This window comes from Stenella coeruleoalba (genome assembly GCF_951394435.1).
Source record: "Stenella coeruleoalba genome assembly, chromosome: 21".
Lineage (NCBI taxonomy): Eukaryota > Metazoa > Chordata > Mammalia > Artiodactyla > Delphinidae > Stenella > Stenella coeruleoalba.
The window spans coordinates 6,484,171-6,506,389 of NC_137167.1; the positions used below are offsets into that span (position 1 = coordinate 6,484,171).

At 46.4% G+C, this 22,219-nt stretch overlaps 1 protein-coding gene across 4 annotated transcripts in view; it reads right to left on the reverse strand.

Annotated features, from left to right (window-relative positions):
* TACC1 (transforming acidic coiled-coil containing protein 1) overlaps window positions 1-21,997 on the reverse strand; it is a 113,204-nt gene extending 91,207 nt beyond the window's left edge. For 2 of the 4 annotated variants that reach the window (XM_079908888.1, XM_079908885.1), the window contains exon 1: window positions 2,781-3,606. In XM_079908888.1, coding sequence (XP_079765014.1) covers window positions 2,781-2,857 — 77 coding nt within the window. In that variant the 5' untranslated portion in view covers window positions 2,858-3,606. Of the gene's footprint in view, window positions 1-2,780; window positions 3,607-21,746 lie in introns of those variants that run through there. The other 2 variants (XM_079908890.1, XM_079908891.1) reach the window with 2 other exon arrangements.
* Between the last annotated feature and the right edge of the window lie 222 nt (window positions 21,998-22,219).

The following is a 22,219-nucleotide window of genomic DNA, read 5'->3' on the forward strand; positions in this document are numbered from 1 at the left end:
GCCCAACTGAAGAGCTAAGTGATTATTTTCCAAAGCTTCCTGACCTAAGCTAGTGAGAGATCTTGCTGGAATTCCAGCCCAGGTCAGCCTGACTCCACAGCTTCTGCTCTTAATCACCACGTGAGCAGCCTCTTTGTATAAATGAAGGCTGGCTCATTTGTTTCCTCTGGTTTGGGGAAGGTAGACTGCTACAATTTTCAATAATAATGTGTTTTATCTTAAAATCAGACCTTTCTCTTCATGCACATCCATACCTGTTTATATTTCGCAGTAGAGTTCTGTTAAGACAGATTTGTCTGGTTAATTTTCATGCTTGATTAAATTATTCTGAAATATAAATTGTGAACACTCTGAAACATTATTTTCTCCCTCAAAAGACAAATGCCAGTATTCATGCAATGTTTGTGAGGTTTTCATGTATTTATTTTTATTTTTTAAAAAAGGAACAATAGATTTTGAAAATGCAGTGGCCTGAGTTAGGGGAACTTCCTTGAGGTCAGGGTTATCCATGGCAGCCATGTGTCCGGCAGGAAATCTGCAGCCGGGTGACATTAACAATGACCGTGGAGACCCTTGTGGCTGTACATCCGAATGAGCCAGGATTTGGATTAAAAGCAGGCTTTTTGCTCTTCACGTATATACATCACAGGCATCGAAGCTCATATTTCTCGTCTTTCAGCTGGTCTGCACCAAGTGGCTTGTAGGGCTGACTCATTAAGCCTGCACACTCTGATGCGGTCAAAACTCCCAACACTGCCTACGTGCGTTTACGTCCTTCTAAATGTACTCACTCCAGTAGGATAGGGCATCCCTGGGCGGTATTCCCAGGTTTAGACCAAGGATGGCTTTTATGTTTATCTTTAGGCAAGTTTAGCTAAATATATAAGGCACATGCAGAACCTCATTGGAGAGAGAGAGAGATCCTCTACCTAGTGCCAAAGCACGGGATAATTTGACAATTAAGAATCGGTTCCTCACCCTGACAACTGAATCCTACACAGAAAGCCCTGAGTTCATTGCTTCAGCATCCTTTCAGAGAATGATTTAAGTGTTTACTTTTGAGCTACACCAGCCACGTGCGCACAAAGATTAAATAGTCAGCTGTCATCCCTGGCTAAAACAACTTACTGCTCAGAGATAAAACTATAACTTGTTATTCATATATACATGATCTTATGTCACCCTTACAACAGCCTGTGAAGTGGACACTGTCTTCATTCCCATTTTACATACAAGGAAACAGACCCAGAGAGGTTAAGGAAGAGATAAAAGAGCTCCAGCTGTTAAGGAGCAGAGCCTAGAATTCAACCCAGGGCAACCTGCCTCCAAAACTTGAAACTTCATCTCAGTGTTACACTGCCTCTTAACTTTTTAATAAGTTAAATCAACTTTGGCAGTTTTTGCTCATTAGGCATAAGCATTGCTAATTCAGATTCCTCCCTTATTCGGGAGGAATTAAAGGGGAAAGTGGGGGTGTGTTCTGCCAGCTGAGATAACAGTTTGTTTCCTAAGTCAGTCCCAACTCTCCTGTGGGAAGTGGCTGCACCAGGATTTCTGGAGTCAGACAAGCAGGGTCCACCACGTTTTAGCTCTGTGACCTTGGGCGAGTCACATCTCTTTTACTTCAGTTTCCTCACCAATAAAATGAGGGCAATAATAGAAACTAACTCAGTGTTCTTGGGGATTAAATAACACACAGAGTGCTTACAACAGCGTTTGGCACATTTTACGTGCTCAATAATTCTCAGCTATTCTTAGGATTAATAAGATGCCTGAACTAAGTTTAGATTACTGATCATATGTAAACATAAGAAGGAACAACTAACACGTCTATCATCCGGGTATTCCAGAAGATACTTTGCCTTGAAAAGATAATCCAAAAAAAGCCCTCCCATGGCCCAGGCTGCCTATATGGGATGGCTAAATGTACCTTTCTCAAACTAAATAGCTTTGGCATTGGCTGAATTCAAATAGAGTGTGGATTCCTTGACATTACCTCACTTCCAAGACACGCACACCCTTTAAACATGTTTAATTATACGCTTAAAGATCGTTTGGGTTCTCAAATAAATAGTTATCGACGCATCCTCTCTGTGGTAAGAAGCAAGGCCATCTTCCAAACCGTGCAACTTGCTCGAAATCACGTTCTCTAAAAATGTCCCTTCGGAGCATTTCAGTACTTGGTGTCCCCAATTGTTGCTGTCCCAGAACAAAAGCCTAATTGCTACTGCTACAATACAGCCCTTTCTCTGAGATCATCGTGAAGCCCTCGGAGCAAACAAGAGAGGGAGTTTTTGCGAACAGCGAGCACTGCATCAAATTCCTGGACCCTGAAGGCCAACACGAGCCGCGTTATCTTGGAGACTCGAGAACCCTTCTAATATCTACTCCTCCCTGCAACTAGATCTGTCTCTGGAGTGTTTCTGAGCCCTTTAGGGACACGTGCGTCTTCCTGCTTGGACGAGTCTGGAAAACCTCGGGGTCCCCATGTCCCACCCGCGCAGCGCGAAGGGGCGCGGGACAGCAGCCCCGCCTGGGCGCGATTCTGTCGCTGTGGGTCCTGGCCCAGCGCCCCCGGGGCACTGCAGGGCGAGGCTCGGGGCGGGATGTCCCACCAGGCCCACCCCTGTGCCCTTGCGCCCCGCGGGCGCCAGCGGGAGCCCCACCTTCCCAGCCCTGGTGGGACAGGAGCCGTGCGCTCCCATCCCCGGCCGGCATGCAAAGCCCCGAACGGCGGCCCGGGGATCTGGGGGCGGGAGGCGGGGGGCTCTGGGACTCACGCGATCTCTCGGGGTCTCGGGGGCCTCTCCGCGGCCGGCTCCCGGCCCCTCGGGCTCTGAGAGTGGGCGCCTCCCATAGCTCGGAGCGCGGCGCCCCGGCTGCGCCCGCTCGTGCTCTGCCGCGCGCCGGCCCGACCGGGACCCCGGCAGGAGGAGGCGGCGGGCGGAGGAGGAAGGGTGGGGCCGCGGGTGGGCGGGGGTGCCGGGGAGCCCGGCCTCAGGGTCCCGGACGCCGGGAGAGCCGGCTAAAGGGCGTTGCTGGAGACGCTACTACTTCTCCGCCAATCGCAGGGCTCGGCCGGCGCGGCGGCTCGTGACCCCCTCCTGGGGACCCCGCGGGAGAGGCTGAGCGCGCGGGTCACTGCGCCAGGGAGACCCTGGGCGGCGGAGGGCGACAGGTGGAGTGGGCTGGGGGCCCGGCGGCCGTCGCCCTCCCTGTCCGCCCGGCGCGCCCCGGCGCGAGGCTGGAAGGGGCGCGGCTGGGAGGAGGCCCGCCGGGCGGCCGTGCGGAGAAGCCCCGGGAGGGGGCGGTGTGTGTCGGCATCCCTGACCCGGGCTGCCTTCCCGCGGCGCGGCCTCCCCCGGCCGCTAGTCCCGCACAGAGGCCTCCGCGGAGTTGTGCAGAAAACTGGGGGAATCCTGGTCGTGTCCCCGACTAGCCGGGTGACTTGGGACAAGTTACTGCTCCCTACCCGAGTCTTGCTTTGTTCATTTGTAAAATAAGGGAGTGTGATCATTCTTTACCTCTTAAATGTCCCTTCCGGTTCTGACAACCAATGAATGAATTCTCTTCCGAGCTCTGTCTTGGGGGAGGGGGGAACGCACCTTGTCCCTCCCATTACACCTGTGATCCACCTATTCATACACCTGTGATCCACCTACTCATACTCCTTTTTCAGAATACTTCATGCTGTTTCTCATCCACTCCCGCCTCCCACTTCCCTCCCCTCCAGCCATCTCTCCTTCACCTCAGCGTTTCGTTTTTTTGTGGGAAGAAGAACGCTCTCTTCTCCTAATACCCATTTATCCTTCCAGACACAACTCACACTCCCTGCCATAACACTGTCCTGCATCCTGGTCTTACAACTTTTTTGTTATTGCCTGTTTCCTTCACTAGAATGTAAACTCCGTGAAGACAGGGAATTTTATTTCATTGTTTCATTTTCACAGTTCCCCCAACATACCTAGCACATACCTAGTACATACTCATAACTGTTGATAAGTGCATTCATCGTACACACGTTATCACCTTCCTTCCCACTGCTCCCATAGCACGTGTTAATTCCTCTAACATAGCACTTACCAATCTTATTTTGTAATGATCTCTTCACCTACTTGTCTTTCCACTAGGATATGAGTTCTTTTTAAGGGCAAGAAAGCTTCCTTATCTCTGTATCCAGGCTTAGTGCCTGGCGCAGTGCCTGTATCCTGGCTTATATGTAATAAATATTTGCCGAATGAATGAACGAGCCAGTGGTTAGGCACACAGAATGGCGTGGAATGTTAACGTCCCCCTTGAGTGGAAGCTACAGGCAGTAAAGATGTATATGGCTACATTTTAATGTTTCCAGAAAGGACGGGAAACCCCTAATACAGACATATTTACAACAGATCTTTTTTAGGTCAAATTTTGACTTCCTGTTTATACATTATCTTCACTCTACTATAGCCAGAAGGTTCCCAGGATTCAGGATGCTGCTGCATTGTAGACATATACAAGCAGAATATTTGAGGGTGGGAAAATAAACATTAATTAGTAACAGTATAGTGAGACTGAGCATTGAGGTTTTGTGGGAAGGATTTCAAATAGCTGAAGAAAAGTTGACTCTTGGCAGATAATTTCAAATTTCAAATTCTCCCCACATTCTACCTGGAATACTTTGGCAATGTGATTGAAGTGTCATTGAGAATGCAAACACGACCCTGTCAAGAGCTGTGGTCCCCTCCAGAGGAACGTTCAGCCCTTCCTAGGGAGAAAGGTGGGTCGTTCCAAGGGAAAAATGGGAGGGGAAGCAGTGGGAGAGGGAAATGAGGATGGGAAAGTTTTCTTTTTCCCGGGTAGACAAGACGGGTTGTGGGAGGAGTTTTATTACTACCGGGTTGGCCAAAAAGTTCCTTCGGGTTTTTCTGTAAGATTTTCAGAAAAACCTGAACGAACTTTTTGTCCAATCCAATATTTGTGCGTAAAGGCACAGGATAGCATCACTAAAATGGTTTAAAAGAAGAGGAAGAGAGTGAAGCTCTCTGTGGTGCACAGACACTGAGACAATGAGGGGGAAAAGGAGTCTGTACAACAATGTGAAAGATGGTCTACAGGGGCCCAAAGGGCATCTCTACTAAGATGCTTGTGTTTATTGCTTTTGCTGCCCCGTCTGGTACAGAGACAGGGGTAACCAGAGGAGTGAAGACAGTGAAGGGAATTCTTGTCTTTGGGAAGTAAACTTACGAAGGCTTTTCCAGGAAAATGCCTGATGGGGTCCCAAGGGGGTAGTATTTGATATCCAGTGTTAAGGTTTCCCTTTGTGCATTGTGCTTCTGTCAGTAAGGCATTTTTAAACATTGAAAAAAGAGTAAAGAAAGAAAATTTAAGAGACTGAAATTCAAGATGGTCCCCAAGATGGCAAAATACACCCTTCAGTGTCAAATCCTACCCTCAGAATGCTACTTATGCTCTAAGGAGGGATGGGAGCTAATATGTATTGGATACCAGGGACCCTGCTTGGTGGTTGACAAAAGTAACCACATTCAGTCCTCATAACACTGGGAAAGGATAATAGTAGGTAATACTTGTTGGGCACTTTTTAATGTGCCAAACTCCGTTCTAAATGCTTTAAATATATTAACTCATTAGTTCATCACAACATTTTAGGTAGGTACTTTTAGTATACTCAACTTCCAGAGAGTAAAACGAAGCATGGAAAGATTAAACACACCTGAGGCCACACAGCTAGAAAACAGCAGAGCCAGGTTCTGACCCACGTAGGCTCGTTCCAGAGCTGTAACATAAAGCTTAGTTTCTATGCTGTATTTCCTTAATTTTTACACTGTGCACTCCACTTTAAGATGAAGAAACTGAGATGTAGAAAGGAAAGTGGTATATTCAGTATTTAAACCCAGTTCTGTCTTTATTACAAAGCTTATGCTCAAAGTGGATTTTTTTTTCCCCAGCAATCATGCCAAATAAATACTACTCTTCAAAGTAGCCAACTTGGGAAGCTACATGCTTATCTCAGAGCTGCACCATCTTCCCTTTTTTTGGAAATTATTTAAATGCCAATTTATAAACCAAAGATTAAAACTGGATTTACTGGGCTTCCCTGGTGGCGCAGTGGTTGAGAGTCCGCCTGCCGATGCAGGGGACACGGGTTCGTGCCCCGGTCCGGGAAGATCCCACATGTCGCGGAGCGGCTGGGCCCGTGAGCCATGGCTGCTGAGCCTGCGCGTCCGGAGCCTGGGCTCCGCAACGGGAGGGGCCACAACAGTGAGAGGCCCGCGTACTGCAAAAAAACTGGATTTACTACTTAAGAGCCACATACGGTTCTTGAAATGAGGTAGTGTAAGTGCTCCAACATTGTTCTCAGTTTTCAAAATAGTTTTGACTATTCTAGGTCCTTTGTGTTACTGTATAAATTTCAAAATAAACATAAATTTCTTTTTAAAAATTTAATTAAATTAAAAAAATTTAAAATCCCAGTGATTGGATTTCCAAAGGGATTATATTGATTCTATTGACTAACACAAGGAGGATTGCCAGTGTAACAATTTTGAGACTTCTGATCCATGGACATGGTACAGCTCTCTATTTATGTAGATGTTCTTGAATTTCCCATAATGTTTTGTAGCCTTTAGCCTACAGGTCTTACATATCTTTTGCCAAATTTATTCCTAAGTGTTTTTATGGTATTGTAAATGGAGTTGTTTTATAATTTTACTTTCTAAATGTTAGTTGCTAGTATATAGAAATACAATTGACTTTTGTATACTGTATCCTGCAACCTTGCTAAATTCACTTATTACTTCTAACAGCTTTTTTTGTGCATTCCTTAGGGTTTTCTATATGATATCACTTGCAAGTAAAGACAATTTTACTTCTTCCTTTATAATCTGTATACTTTTTCTCCCCTTGCCTTGCTGCACTGGCTAGGCACTTCTATACAATGTTAAATAAAACTAGTTAGTCAACATCCTCGCCTTGTTCCTGATCCTACGTAGAAAGCATAAAATCCTTCACATTGTAGTACATTAGCTGTCTTATTTTGTAGATGCAGTTGAGAAAGTTTTTTTTTTGTTTTAATTTATTTATGTATTTATTTGACTGTGCCGGGTCTTAATTGCAGCATGCGAACTCTTAGTTGCAGCATGTGGGATCTAGTTCCCTGACCAGGGATCAAACCCAGGCCCCCTGCATTGGGAGCACGGAGTCTCAGCCACTGGACTACGAGGGAAGTCCTGAAAGTTTTTTTCTTTTAATTCATAATTTACTAAGACATTTTTTATGATAAATGGGTGTTGAATTTTGACAAATGCTATTTCTGCACTTATTAAAATAATCATATTGGTTTTCCCCTATATTCTATTAATTTTTTGAATTATGTTGATTTTTCAGATGTTAGAGACTAATATTAGTTTATTAGTATCCATTGGTTGGGTAATTTTGGACTGCATCTTGGACATCATGAATACTAAGCTGTGGAGATTTCAGATTGCATTATTTTTCTCTGGTGAGAGTTGTTTTTCCTTTGTTTTAGCAGAGAATTTTCTTGTTGGGCTTGAACTCCAAACCCTGTTTCTTGGGGTGGCAGCTCCAGTCTGAGTGCAGACCTTCTGTGTAGCCGAGCTGCTCTGAGTGTTTTCTGTGCACGTGTGGTTTAGGGCTTGGCCAATGATTTGGTGTAGGGACCCCCTCTTTGGCTCTTTCCTTTCTGGGTTCCCCCACTTTTTCAGCATTCATCATCTCCTGGCTTCACTTCTCTCATGCCCCAGAACAGCAGGGCTCAGGAGTGTTTCATGTATGTCTCTATTACACAAGCCACTGTGTAGACTACACTTAGCCCCGCACTAAAAGCCGAGGCAGAGGGACTACTTGTATGACTCTTTATCTCCTCTTCTCCAAGCTACGTGCAACACCAGAATCTACCTACTTCTGTTTCCTCTTCAGTACCTTCAGGTAATCTTTATGTATTATGTCCGGGTTCTAGAGTTGTTTTCTGTAGGAATGATCCTAATGGCCAGTATAGCCTATAATATCCAGATATACAAGCCCATATCTCATTCTTATGAAATGGTCGTTCTCAGCTTTATCACCCACCTTACTCATCACAGTTGTCCTGAGTGACCCTGGCCTGCTTTCAAAAATCAGATTCACCTCCACAGGGTAAAGATTTAGCATACTGAAAATAATTTGCTATGGGCCCTGAAGATGGTTTTAAGGGATAAGGACCAAAGGAGTTGAACAAAAGGAGCTTCATTGCATAACTGGAATAAGTGTGTAATCTCTCAGGGTGACAGACTAATATTCCCTAATATCTGTTCTCCCCCTCTCTCTTAAAACAAACCAAAAAAAGCTGATTTTTACATATTATAAATAAAAGTTATGTTTCCCGGTCTCCATTGCACTTAGGTGTGGCCATGTAATTAAGTTTTGGTCAATGGGATGACAATAGAAGTGCCAAGTTCAACTTCCAAGGGGTATCATTCATGGCAAGTGGGGAGGTACTGTGGTCTGAATGTTTGTATCCCCCTAAAATTCATATGTTAAAACCCGAACCCCCAAAGGTGATGGTATTAGGAGGTGGAGACTTTGGGAGATGCTTAAATCATGGAGGTAGAGCCCTCATGAATGGGATCAGTGCCCTTATAAAAGAGGCCCCAGAGAGACCCCTTGCCCCTTCCACCACGTGAGGACACAGCTAGAAGGCACCAGCTATGGACCAGGAAGAGGGCCCTCACTGAAATGCAGCCATGCTGGCGCCCTGATCTCAGACTTCCAGCCTCCAAAATTATGAGAAGTAAATTTCTGTTGTCTATAAATGACCCAGTTTGTGATAGTTTGTAATAGCAGCCCGAACGGACTAAGCCAGGAGGTGAGCCCTTTATTGGCTCTTTCTTTTGCCTGCTGGCTGGAATGCTGATGCAATAGCTGAGTTCAGGCAGCCATACTTCAACTTGAGGTTGAAGGATGCTAACCCATAACACTTTGGAACCTCTAAGCCTGCCCTGAATTGCCTACCTACAGATTTCGTTTATGTGAAAGAAAACTAAACGTACATGTTGTTTAGCCACTATAAGTTTGGATTTCTGTAAGACTCAGCCAAAGCAAATACTAATCAATATTCTGGTTATTAAACTGGGGAGAAGAAGAGTCCCATTATCTTGTAGTTAAACCACCTGTAGTTGGAAAAACTGTAGTACTTAGCAGCCTGCCAGCAATCACTCTATAAAGAGTGCTATGTAAACTAGTCTTAACCCTAACATTTCCCAGTCTTGAAGTTCAGCTCTGGCTGAATCTGTCCATAAAACCTCTCCCCAGCCATCACTGCTAAGCAAATCTATGCCCTACCCCAAATAAACTTCCACCAGTGGAATGACTTCATTCCCTTCTCCCTCAATACTATCCTGACTGATTGATTGATTCACTCATTCATTTGACAGATATATATAAACGCCTACCCTGATGCCCATCTTGATCTCAGTTCATCTTTGCAAACATATTGGATGAGGTGAGAGTCATCTGAAGCCTGCTACCAGCCTCAAGATGACCCTCTTGCAAGAAAGACAAATATCATATGATATTGCTTATATGTGGAATCTTAAAAAAATGGTACAAATGAACTTATTTACAAAACAGAAATAGAGTCACAGATGTAGAAAACAAACTTATGGTTACCAAGGGGGAAGGGGGAGGGATAAATTGGGAGATTGGAAGTGACATATACATACTACTATATATAAAATAGATAACTAATAAGGACCTACTGTATAGCACAGGGAACTCTACTCAGTGCTCTGTGGTGACCTAGATGGGAAGGGAATCTAAAAAAGAGTGGATATATGTATATGTGTAACTGATTCACTTTGCTGTACAGCAGAAACTAACACAACATTGTAAATCAACTATACTCCAATAAAAATTAATTAAAAGAAAATTTAAAAAAAAAGATGACCCTCTTGCAAATCTGTACCCTAATTCTACCTTGCATCATTGTTTTGGCCTAAAATTAACAAAAAATAAAAACTAAGAGACTGATTCCTAGAACAGACCTGGAAAGGCTTTTAGAGGCCATCTAATTCCACCTTCTTCTTTTAATATAAGTTAACCAAGGCCCTGATAGCCCAGCAACATGCCCCAGGTCAAGAGACAGAAGCTAAAACCACGACTCAGATTTCCCCACCCCTGCCCGGTCCTTTGTGTTTTCCTCAATCCTTATCTCTTTCATTCACACTTAAACCAAATACAAAGATTGCATATCTGTTATTTTGATGAGAAAACAAAAAATTTTACTTAAGAAACCCTCCCAGTTATACTCAGTGTCAAAGGGAGAAGTTACCTTTGTTGATTTGTCTTTGAATTTATTCCCAGTTGACTCTGAAGAGCAAACACGCCAGCAACCCAGACCAGAACCTTTTCTTTGGCCTTGGAACCCTTGGGACTGAAGAAAATTAAGTCAGGTGGAAGTCACATGCTGACTTGCAAGGTAAGTTTTCAGTGCAAGTTTCCAGCCAAATGCCTTTGCCTAAGGCTAATTCTCAGAAATTCCTCTATAATCCAACAGCCACTCTGATTGCTCTTTAACACACTGTGCTAGTAAAGTTGAATTCTGGAGGGAAAAGAAAAACAAAAAAGTGTTCTCCTATTTCAAGGTGATGCAACTGTCACCTATCGTAAGAGGGCAGTTTCTAGAAGACAGCTCGCGCTTCAGACCTGTGACCCTCGTCTCCTCCTGTGGAAACAGCTGCCAGGTTCACAATTTCAGTCTGTATTCTCAGGGAGAGGAATGAAAGCACTTAAAAAAAACCTTTTGTTTTTTTATTTCATTTACTTGTCACTTCTATTCCTACATAATGCTTCCGGGACAGTACACGCTTTGTGGACTTTTTATTGATTTTTTTTTTTTTTAAGCAGGCTATTGATGTGTGCTCCGGCTTTATGTTCAGAGACAGAACCTGCCTGTAATTCAAAAGTCCTGGATTCAGAAACCGCCAAGTGTCTCCTTGGAATAGTAACTCTTAGTACTTTTGTGGGTCTCGTACAACTTTGGGGTAGTGACCTGGAGCAACCATTGGGTATCTAAACATGGATTCCAACCCCATTGTCTGGTCCTGGGGGTGGGAGGGTCAGGAGAGTTTATCCACCAATAGTTTATTTCTACTCTGAGCCAGCAGGTTCTGACTTTACTTACTCCACCACGAAACGGCAAAGTGGACAAGAGAATGAGAAGGCTGGCAAAAGTACTGGAGGTCTGGGTTCCAGGAAGCGCTTTAATTTGTGAGCCTTTGGAATTAAAATCAGTATGCACGGCTCATTGTACAAAAATAGGAGTGTGAATATAAGAAAAAAAAATGCCACTGTTCTCTGGCTGGGCAAAACAAGCAGGGTCTATGGAGTCTGAAAATGCTTCAAAGCAGAAGCAAACATTCAGAGGAAGTCTCCAAAGAGAGTCAAAGTAAATATTCAAAGTTCTTTTGGCTTGGAAGCTATGACTGTCCTGAGAGGTTATATACAGACCTCGCGTGTTTATCTTAGGACATCTGTGAGCCAGGCAGAGCTGCCAAGTTACAAGAATAAAACAGGCTTTTAACCTTCAACAGGTTAAATAAAAGCAAAAGTAAGCACAGGTAGAACAAAGCATCAGAGCCACTCCTTCTTCTGGAAGTTTTCCACCTTCCTGCAGAGAAAGAGCAGAATTGCACATCTGCAGATAAAAACCCAGGGGCGCCCATAGGAGTTAGGATTGAAGAAAATAAAAGTGTCGTACCTTGCCAGGTATGGTATATACACAGATCGGTAGGGAGTGCTGTTGATTTGTTTTTCCCGTGTTCAAGGGAGGGGACATTTCCAAACAGGATTTGGTCTGCGTAGTCTTAGCTTTGAATTTTTCAACTTCCTTGCTTGCACTCACAAGCTTTTTATCTACGCTCTAATCTGTGGTCCACGTTGCTATTGATACTGTAACCATTTTGTTGAGCATCTGGGGTCTAAGAAGGTGTGGGCATAAGTGGGAACCAGAGCTTCCCTCTTTTGGCTCCCTGGCACCTGCACGAATAATCTTGGTCCCTGATCCTACCTCTAGGACAGAGCAGGGCATACGTTAGCCAGGGTAAGAAGAGAAGCAGGGGCTTGAGCAAGGTGGAATGAATGTGAGAGATGGAATAGCTGGGTCATCTGGATCAGAGCAGGCTGAAGGCCTGTCATGGGGCCCAGCAGCTGACAGAGGCCATTGGGATCCCCTGATTTGAAATCCCACCTGATGCAGGGATCCTCCGCTCAAGATTCCTGATCAGTGGTTAGCCAGCCTCTGCTTGGAAACTTCAAAGATCTTTCCGGCAGACACAGAGTTGCGGCACTCAGACCCCTGTCAAGGACGGATTTAGCAACCCAGCATCAAGGAATGTGGTTAGCTGCTAACCCGAAGCTGTTAGTGTCTTCAGAGTCTGCCTGGGCTTTTGAGCTGAGATCAGTCCCCTCTGGCAGCCCCCAGCCAATGGCTGAGCAAGGTGGTGGTACAACGTCCTGTCCATTGCTGCCCAATGTGGGACTCCTCTCTCAGGCAATTTTTGCTTTGGAGCTTCACGTTGGCCTGGCAGACTTAATCTGACCTGTATCACAGTCTGAAGGCTGTAGTGTCCAATCTTGCTTTCTCTTCTTTTCCTTTCCCAGGTGTTACTCCTCAATCAGCCTTAATACGTGAAGTGCAGGGGATTTTTTTAGGGTATAAAACTATTCCATATGATACTGTAATGGTGGGGACATGACACCACACATTTGTCAAAACCTATAGAACTTTACGGCACAAAAAAGTGAAACTTAATGTGTGCAAATTAAAGAAAAAATATTTAGGAGATCAGGGAATCCCAGGATGGAATGCAGACTGTGACAAAACGACCTAACTGTATTGCAAATGTATGAAATAAGTCCACTGGAGGGGATGTGGGGGGAAAGATGCTGACCTAACTAACTTTGGAAATGAATGGAGTCTGTAAAGCTGAAGGCAAAGGAAATTGTGCACAAGGACTGTTCTCTAGCTGATAAAGTTGTTCCCATGGGTGTACGTGTTAACACGTCTAATACCGCGATACACGTATGTCTCAATTGAACAATGAAGTAAGTGGATGGCAGATGGTGGGAGCCAGGTTTCTCACTGTCGGAGTGGGAAGTAATAGGTGAGCAAAGGGAGGTCTAGAAAGAGCCATGTGGTCATGGTTTGGAGTTGGAGACATCAGTGTGAATTCATGTTCTGCTGAATATAGATTCACGTGGTCACATATAGAAATATTTATAAATGTGTGTGTATACTCAGGTATACTTCTTATTGAAGTATAATTGATTTACAATGTTGTGTTACTTTCTGCTGTACAGCAAAGTGATTCAGCTATACATATATACACATTCTTTTTTATATTCTTTTCCATTAGGGTTCATCACAAGATACTGAATATAGTTCCCTGTGCTATACAGTAGGACCTTGTTGTTTATCCATCCTATATATAACAGTTTACATCTGCTGATCCCAAACTCCCAATTGTAGGATTCAACTCTTGAGTCAAGAAACCTCCACATACATAATGTCGGTAGGCTGGGCCCTTCCACAACTTTGGTGTCCCCATCACCCCTGCTGCCATTTTGTCTCCCACAGTGTTTTGCCTGGTGACTAATCTGTTGGCTTCAGAATGGGAATGCCACAGTGACCGCCAGCTGCCAGGCCCAAGGATAAGAGAATTAGAGAGTCTGGGGGGCTGAAAGGCATCTTCAGCAATACATGTCCCTCAAAGACTGGGCAATGCTTCTGTCAAGCACGGGAATGTCAATAAATGGGTAGAGTTTTCCAGTTCCGTGTGGAGAGAGATTGGAGGTTGCCGCTCTGTCCTACCAACAAGTAAAAAGATAAACGGACTGAAAAATCAACAACTCCTCTGGGATTCGTAAGAGAGGGGAGGAAAGAGGGCAAACCACTGCCGCCAGATTGGAGCGGCATACAGGCGAATGCAGGAAGTCACTGCTTAGCGGAGCAGACTCACAACCAGAACCAGGTGGAAACCATGCTGGGGTAAACTGCAATTGATGAATTGCTGGGGGCTCAGTGTGGACGGCTCTGAAGGTTTCAAACTCCAGGGAGACCCAGAATTTTGAGATTTACCCCCAGGAGCTAGACCAGATTCCCACAGAGAAAAATCCCCTTGGGCTTTCGGCAAGGGGAGAGGGAAAGAAACCATTTGAAACATGCCAGAGCGTTCCATTTTTCTTCTTTTTAAAATTTTTATTTCATACTGGAGTCTAGTTGATGAACAGTGTTGTGTTAGTTTCAGGTGTACAGCAAAGTGATTCAGTCACACGTATACATGTATCTATTCTTTTTCAAATTCTCTTCCCACTTAGGTTGTTACAGAATATTGATCAGAGTTCCCTGGGCTGTACAGTAGGTCCTTGTTGGTCCTACTGTTGGTCCTATATTTGGGATTAACGTATACACACTGCTATATTTAATGGCTTAAGTATAGCAGTGTGTATATGTTAATCCCAAACTCCCAATTTATCCCTCCCCCACCTTCCCCTTTTGTTAACCATAGTTTGTTTTCTAAGTCTGTGAGTCTGCAGGGGAAACTACCCAGAGTCTAACCTGCTGGGGTACCATCAAAGCCTAACTGACCTGGAAAGGGAAAGACTCAACTCCAGCCCACCACAGCCATCCTCTCTGAGAGACGCTGGAGGGAGCACGGCCCTGGCGACACCTTCATTTCTGCCCAGTGATGCTGAGGTAGGACAGGCGGCCTCCAGAACTGTTAGAGAATAAATGCCTATTGTTTTAGGCCTCCAAGTTCATGGTCATTTCTCACAATAGCCTCAGGAAACAAATACACTTTCTTGCTAAATTTCATCCTCCTGTCATATAGACTTTCCTCTCTCTAATAAACAAACCCTCTTGTATCTGTCAGGACCCTGGCACGTAACGCTCTCCAATTCGAGAGTTTAATAAAGGGATGGTTTACAAAGGCCTGAGTAGAGTTGGGGACAAGAGAAAGTGCAGTTCTCCAGAGCTGTACGGTCAGGGAGACACTGTTGCTGCCCTAGGCCTGAGGGTCAGAGGGACAGAAGGGCCGTCTGACAGGAGTGTGGCCTTCAGTCAGGGGAGACACCAGCCCAGGCAATGCAGCACGAAAGGACCAAGGGGAATGAGTGCCTTTGTGTCCCTCTCCCCTCCCTCTGACCTCCTTCCTGAGGCCTCCATTGGCTGAACCTAAACTATATAGGAGCCAAATGCAAGGTAACTATTCAGGTCAGCCTACTGGACACAGAGGAGAGTGGAGAAGGGTGGGGAGGGGATTGAGGGGCCAATGGACATAGCCAGCACCCGAGAAATTGTAACTACCCCTACCAGACCACCCACATAGCAGACTGGTTTTGTGGACCCAAGATTTATGACCTTGGCCAAGTCACCACTCCCCTAGGTATCGGTCCCCTCATCTGTCAAATGAAGGGTTTAGACCGGAAAGCCTCTGAGATCCCTTTCAAGCCTTACCCTCATTATTCCAGAAGCAGACTGAATGCCTTCAGGCTAAGGCTGATCCCTGCCTGGAGCCCCAATAGCTGTTTGTTTACTAACATCTCTTTTCCTGATGCCCACCCGGCATCTCTGCAGGGATGGGCAGCGAGGGCCACTGAGACACTCCCAGGAAAGGAGCCGGGCCCGTGCTGGCTCAGGGATGCTGGAGAAGGAAACCTGAGGCAGGAAAACCAGACGGGGCTCTGGACCACCAGCAGCGAGAGGCTATGAGGCAGCAGAGAAGCTGTCCCTCAGCCAGCGGGGGGGTCAGCAGCCCGGGGCACGCCTGCTAGTTCCTGAAGAAAACTCCAGGGACCCCAGCCCCCCACGGCAGCTAGAGCAGCCCTCAGGCTGGCCCAGAACTCGGGCTGGCAGGCCCAACGCAGAGGTGGCTGCCAGCCACCACGCAGCTGCTAATGATTAGCCAGAAAGTCAAACCATGGAAAGTTCCAAGGGTCCAGGAGAGCCCCACATGGACCAGTGAACATACACCGAGCCTTCCCCTGCTGCCTTGGGACATTTTGTTCGGTACTGTGTCTGCTTTTTCAGGGACTTCTGTCTGCTTCTGTCCCATGGAACCTCCTTTTGAAAATAGAGGTGAAGCTAGGAGCCCCTCCAGGGCTGAAAGTGCAGAAGGTGTAATCTCCCCATTCTCATGTATCTTGGGTGGCCTGGGAGATACAACGGATTCCTCCTTTTCCCCTAACCCTACCCTTAACCATTGAACTACATCCCTCCATAACTACAGATAGGCCCCACGTGAGTCCTAGTTTATCGTGTATGAAGGACCTATATTCCAATATCCTTAAAAACCCTCCCCAAACTGCTCATTGATTCCTAAATTCCATTGTCATCTTGTCTCCAGCAAAAAAAAAAAATTATTCTTGTTGTAAACACACCCACACGTGGGCGATGTGTACTTCAAGGTTGTTCAGTGAATGAAGGGCCTGAAAGCCTTACCAGAGATGGGGAAGGAAGGGGTCTGGATGTCAGAGGCTGAGAACGTGGGTGGAAGAAGGGCCTCTATGAAAGAGAGACACAGAGAGAGACAGAGAGAGAGCGCTCTGGGCACCAAGGAAAGACATCACGCTTCATGCTGCTGCCTGGAGCTGTCCCGGTTGAGTCGGTGCTATAAAGATTTGGAGAATTCAGATAGGCAGCTTCTGTATCCAGTAACACATGAAAACCTTGTGATCTGGACCCCAGACACTCACAAAGGAGCTTGTCTTTCCAGACTGGAGCAGGAAACAACTGGGGAGCTGGCTAGCGGGTACTTGGGGAGTGTCCCTCCTCCAAAATGCTCACCTATGTGCTGCCACAGTGACAGTGACGTCTCCCACTGGAGATGCACCTGTGTATCAATTCTCTTACTAGTCACTTTTCAATGGTCTGCTGAAAGCCAAGCACCGGTCAAAGGAGCATTGGATGGACAGCCAATAAGAGGATCCATTTTAAATATGGGCTACAGAGGGGATTAGGTGCTGAGATCCCTGCAGAAAAGGAGGGACACATCCCTGGAGACAGTGGGCCTCTCGGAGTGCACGGAGAAGGTTAAGAAGACAGCCTGCTCCACGAGGTAACCCGCGCCTGACCCAGTCTGCTGGGTTGGACGCAGCCGCACTGGGCCTCCGCTGTCAGGTGCCCTTTACATCTTCTGACCCCTGCTCTCTAAATGCCTAAGAGGGCTGTGAGTTACTCCACCCCCTTCCAAATCCAGCCCTCCTCAGACAGAGAGAAAGGGCTTAAATCAGGGAGGATTAGACTTACCGTAAGGTAAGAGTTAAGCGCCCATACCCAAGCCAGACATACTGAGGTAGACTCCCTACCCTGGCACTTAGCAGCTGTGTGCTTTTTTGCATATTATTTCCTTCTCTAAGGCTTGTTATCCTTATTTGCAAACTGGGGATAATAGTAGTACTGTTGCCCCTGGAACAACACAGGGGGTTAGGGATCACCACCCTCCACAGAGTCAGCCTTCCGTATCCGAGATTCCGCATCCGTGGATTCAACCAACCCCAGGTTGGGTAGTTTTTTCAATAGATACTTAAATACTGTAGGTATTTATTGAAAAAAATTCCTCTTATAAGTAGACACACGCAGCTCAAACCCATGTTATTCAAGGATCAACTGTACTCACCTGATAGGCAGACATGGGGGTTAAACAAGTGAGATAGTACATATGAAGCACTTAGCACAATGCCTGACTCATAGTAAGTGCTCAATAAACAACCACCTCTCATTTATTTCTTGCATACTTTTGCTTCCAGTAACAGTCGGCAAATGGATGCATGCTCCTCTCAAAATCATTGCAAATTTAGTCTAGACTTAGGCGGTGCTCACGGATTTGTTCTCTGAAAAAGCCACAAAATTCTTTTATAAGTCATGAGCCCTTCCTGTTTTTTTTTTTATCAGCTATATTTAGCTCTTAAATTTAATATCTCAGCTTGAAATCTTAAAGTCATCCTTCCAAAAGTACAAGTGGTTCAGCCAATGGCATTTACAAGCAAGCTTTTTTTGTTTGTTTTTTGTTTTGGAAATAACAATAGGTCAGAAGTGGGACTGATTTCCATAACTACAAAGATAAATAAGTTAAACTTCATTTAATCCAAGGGTCCAGTTTGGCAAGTCCAATCCTGAAGACTAGTTGTTTCAGTTTTATTAAACTTCTAAGAGAACATCTAAGCTTTTTCTCGTAGGTCTTAAGCTGTCTCTCAGGGACTCTGGATCCTTCCTGGCTGGGGTCCAGGCACAACCGTCCCATCCCCAGCTCACAGGTAACATTGCTGGTGTCCATTTTTCAATCTCAAACACTAGTTACTTCTTATTTCCAGCCTGCCACCCAACCTCTTTTACACATAATAACATATTTATTGAGTGCTTACTATGTGCCAGACACAGCCCCAAATGCCTTATGTGGACTGAGTTATTTCATCATAATATCGTTATGATATAGGTGCGGTTATTATCATCCCTCTACACGGAATATCTTTATTTTGGAAATTCGCCGAAGATGATCTAGCTAATATGGGGCAGAGCAAGGATTTGAGCCCGGGGAGTCTGGCAATAGAGCTGGCTCTTTCCCACTAAACCCATGTCACCTCTCATAGGACAGGTGACGCTCCCAGGGCCACAGCTTGGACAAGAATTCCGACTCTACTTTTTCACAGCAGCACTCTTCCGCCATGGAACGTCCTGTCCTGGCCCCGTTCCTCCCAGCCTATGCTCAGGGACCATCCTTTGCCAAAAATATGAAAGAAACACACAACAACATCCCTCTTACCTCTGTCAAATGGGGCTGCAAAACTATTCAAGGTGGGGTGGATCAGGCTTGGGGGAGGGGCTCCAATCTCACCTTCATCACTAACTGGCTGGGTGCCCTTGGTCAAGTGATGTAACGCCTTTACCTTCACGCTGCTCATCAGCAGAGTGGGGAACAGGCTGAAACTGCCTTCCAGGGCTTTCGTGGGGATTACCTGAGCGTATCTGCGTAATGTGCTCAGCACAGCGCCAGGCTCAGAAAGTAAGCTGTCATTGTTAAGGTAGATGAATCATAGCTATTATGAGTATGGATCAGGCAGTCCATCACTGTGAGCAGAACTGAGAAGGACACATTCCGAGAAGACTTAGAGAGAGGCCAGGTTGTAATAATATAAGCTCTCTGGGGCCCCGCCCCTTGTCTGTCCCTGCACCTGAGGACCGGCTGCCTGGGACGGAAGGGCTCACCTCCCGAGCCCGCTTGGCACACACCTCCTGTGGGTTCCCCGGAGTGGGGGATGGTCACTAAGTAGAAGGTGATGGGGAGGGCCAAGTGAGAGCCCAGACAGGGCCCAGCTGGAAATCCCTCCATAAATCAACTCCGTTCCGTAAGCAGTCAGTTTCTCCCTAGACACAACATTACCTGTCCCACGTAAGCAGTTCTGAACATTGTTTTCAAAACTTTCTTTCAAATGGGCACCCCAACACGTAATCAGGTAAAGATGGGGCTGCTCTGTCGGGAGTGGAAAGAGGAGGCTCCTGGGGCATCCACAGCTGCTTTGTTGAACTCCTGCCCTGCGGGGACCCTGCGACCCTTCTGAAGGGCAATGAGGTCCCTCAATCACAGGTTGAGAAACATTTTCTAAGAGAGACAAATACATAGTCGTCCCTTGGTTCCCCCCCCGGGATTGGTTCCAGGATGCCTGCGGACACCAAAATCCACTGATGCTCAAGTCCCTTCTGTAGAGTGGCGTAGTACTTGCATATAAGCTACACACATCCTCCCTTATACTTTAAATCGTCTCTAAATTACTTATAAAACCTAATACAACGGAAGTGCCATGCAAGTAGTTGTAAATGCAATGTAAATGCTACGGAAATAATTGCAGTGCAGGGGCTTCCCTGGTGGCGCAGCGGTTGAGAGTCCGCCTGCCGATGCAGGGGACACGGGTTCGTGCCCCGGTCCGGGAAGATCCCACATGCCGCGGAGCGGCTGGGCCCGTGAGCCATGGCCGCTGAGCCTGTGCGTACAGAGCCTGTGCTCCATTAACGGGAGAGGCCACAACAGTGAGAGGCCGCGTACCGCAAAAAAAGATAATAATAATAATTGCAGTGCAAATTCAAGTTTTGCTTTGGGGAACTTTCTGGAATTTTTTTTGGGGGGGCGGGTGTTTGTTTCGAGGTTGGTTGAATCCAGAATCCAGAACGTGTATACGACACGAACCCTGCCCTTAGCGAGCTTAGAGTCTAGTGAACTGGCGGCTACAGGCTTGTACTGGCCGGCAAGTGAACCCCAATGTCCATCGTTAAGGTACAATCCTAACAAGGCACTATTGCTACCTCCTACAGAACCCCGAGGCTTTTCAGTTGCAAGAGACCCCTCCACATTTATAACGCACACAGTAGGGTCTGGGAAGAGCATGCCTACATTTTGACCTGCTTCAGTAAAATAATCTTTAGAATTAATCTATCTCTCACAACACCTCTGTGAGGTGTGGTTATTCTTGTCTCACTTTGCAGATGAGGAAACTGAGGCTGAGGACATTTAACTTGTCCAAAATCACCCAGCTAGGCAATGAGGGAACCAAGGGTCAAACCCCAATCTTGGTTTCAGAACATCGCATCCTGGACTCAGTATAGATCCCTCCTCTGCACTCACTAGTTGTGTCTCCAGCCTCAGTTTCCTCATCTGTAAAATGGGGATGATGATGATGATGACACCTGCCACCTTTACAATGGTGATTGGCACACAGCCAGTGCTCAGCTGGAGTTAGTAACTGTCTTGGGATCACCAAGTAATAGGTTATGACTCATTTGTCCAATTCACTCTCTCATTTATTTATCTTGTTAGAGAACAGTGCAAGGCAGTATGTGGATAAGGAGCAAAATGAGTGCTACAGAGAAGTAAAAAGCCATAGGCATTCAGAGGAAGGGCATTTGAAATTCTTCATTTATGACTGCTTCATAAAATTTTGAGCACTCCTTGTGCAGAAGCCATGCTGAGTTCTCTGGGTCAGTCCAATGTCAGCACGTGTTGCCAAGGCTAACTTCTCAGTGACCAGCTGCTGGGGCAATTCCCTAACAAGCCACATGCAGCCTTCCAGGTAGACCAGTTAGCTCTGCCACAGACATCTAAGTGTCCGGGGACACCTGGGCTCTGCCCATAAACGCACAGCACTGGGGCCATGTGCCACATCCCCCGACCCGAGAAACAGCTCAAGTTGTGTGTCCCCCTGACAGTGGGAGGGGGAGAAGGGGGAAGCATGGCGAACCAGGAGGACACACCACCCAGGTCCTGGGAAACAGGGGGACCCCAGCTCATCAAGGTGAAAATACCTTTTCCTTGCACAGGCACGTGGGTCATTCCTCTCTGAATCTATTCAGAGAGGAATGTATTTATGAATGCTCCTCCTTGACATTGCAAGACTCCCTCCCCACGACCTCTCTTTCCAAGAAAAGAAAGCAAAAGAAAAAAGAAATCAGGGAATTCCCAGAATTCTGCCCTAACACTTTCCACACCAGACAAACAACACGTGCTTCCAGAGACCCAAGAATTAAAGTAAAATTTGGAAAGGGAGAGGGAAAAGAAATGCCCAACTTCCCTGGAGTTCACTCACCCTCCACACACCCCCATCAACCAGAAAACGTCCCCAGCCCAAGGCTTAAAGCTCAAGGGCCCCGCTTTGCTCAATAAATGCTAAATGACCCCAGAACACCCAGCCCCCGTTCCTACCTCGTCGGTGGTGGTCCCCGGTCTCCTCTCTCCCTTCGGCGTCACCTGCTACAGCGGATCCATCATCTTTGCTTAGGAAGCCGAGCGCCTCTGGTCTGGGAGGGGTTCCGTGGAAGGAAGGGGAGGGCGGGCTGAGATCACCGACGTGGGGAAGGGTGGGTCTCCGAACCAAACGCTTGGTTCGAGGGAAAAGGATGTTTTGTAAGTTCTGGCTTGAATGTCCAGGGGCAGAACAGGAAATGTCCACTAGGGCTGGGAGCCCCAGGGAGAAATTGGCTGCTGTCTCCCTTCAGAGGGAGCTTCCCGAGGGCTCTCAACTGCGGCCCCGTCTGGAATTTAAAGCTCCGTCTGAATCCTTTTCCCGCTTACTCTTTCCTCCGGCACTTTTTTTTTTCTTTCCTTAATGGAACGTCGGCTTCATTCCTGACATGCTGGAAAAGTTTTCCTCGGCCTAAACTTGGCTCAGGAACACT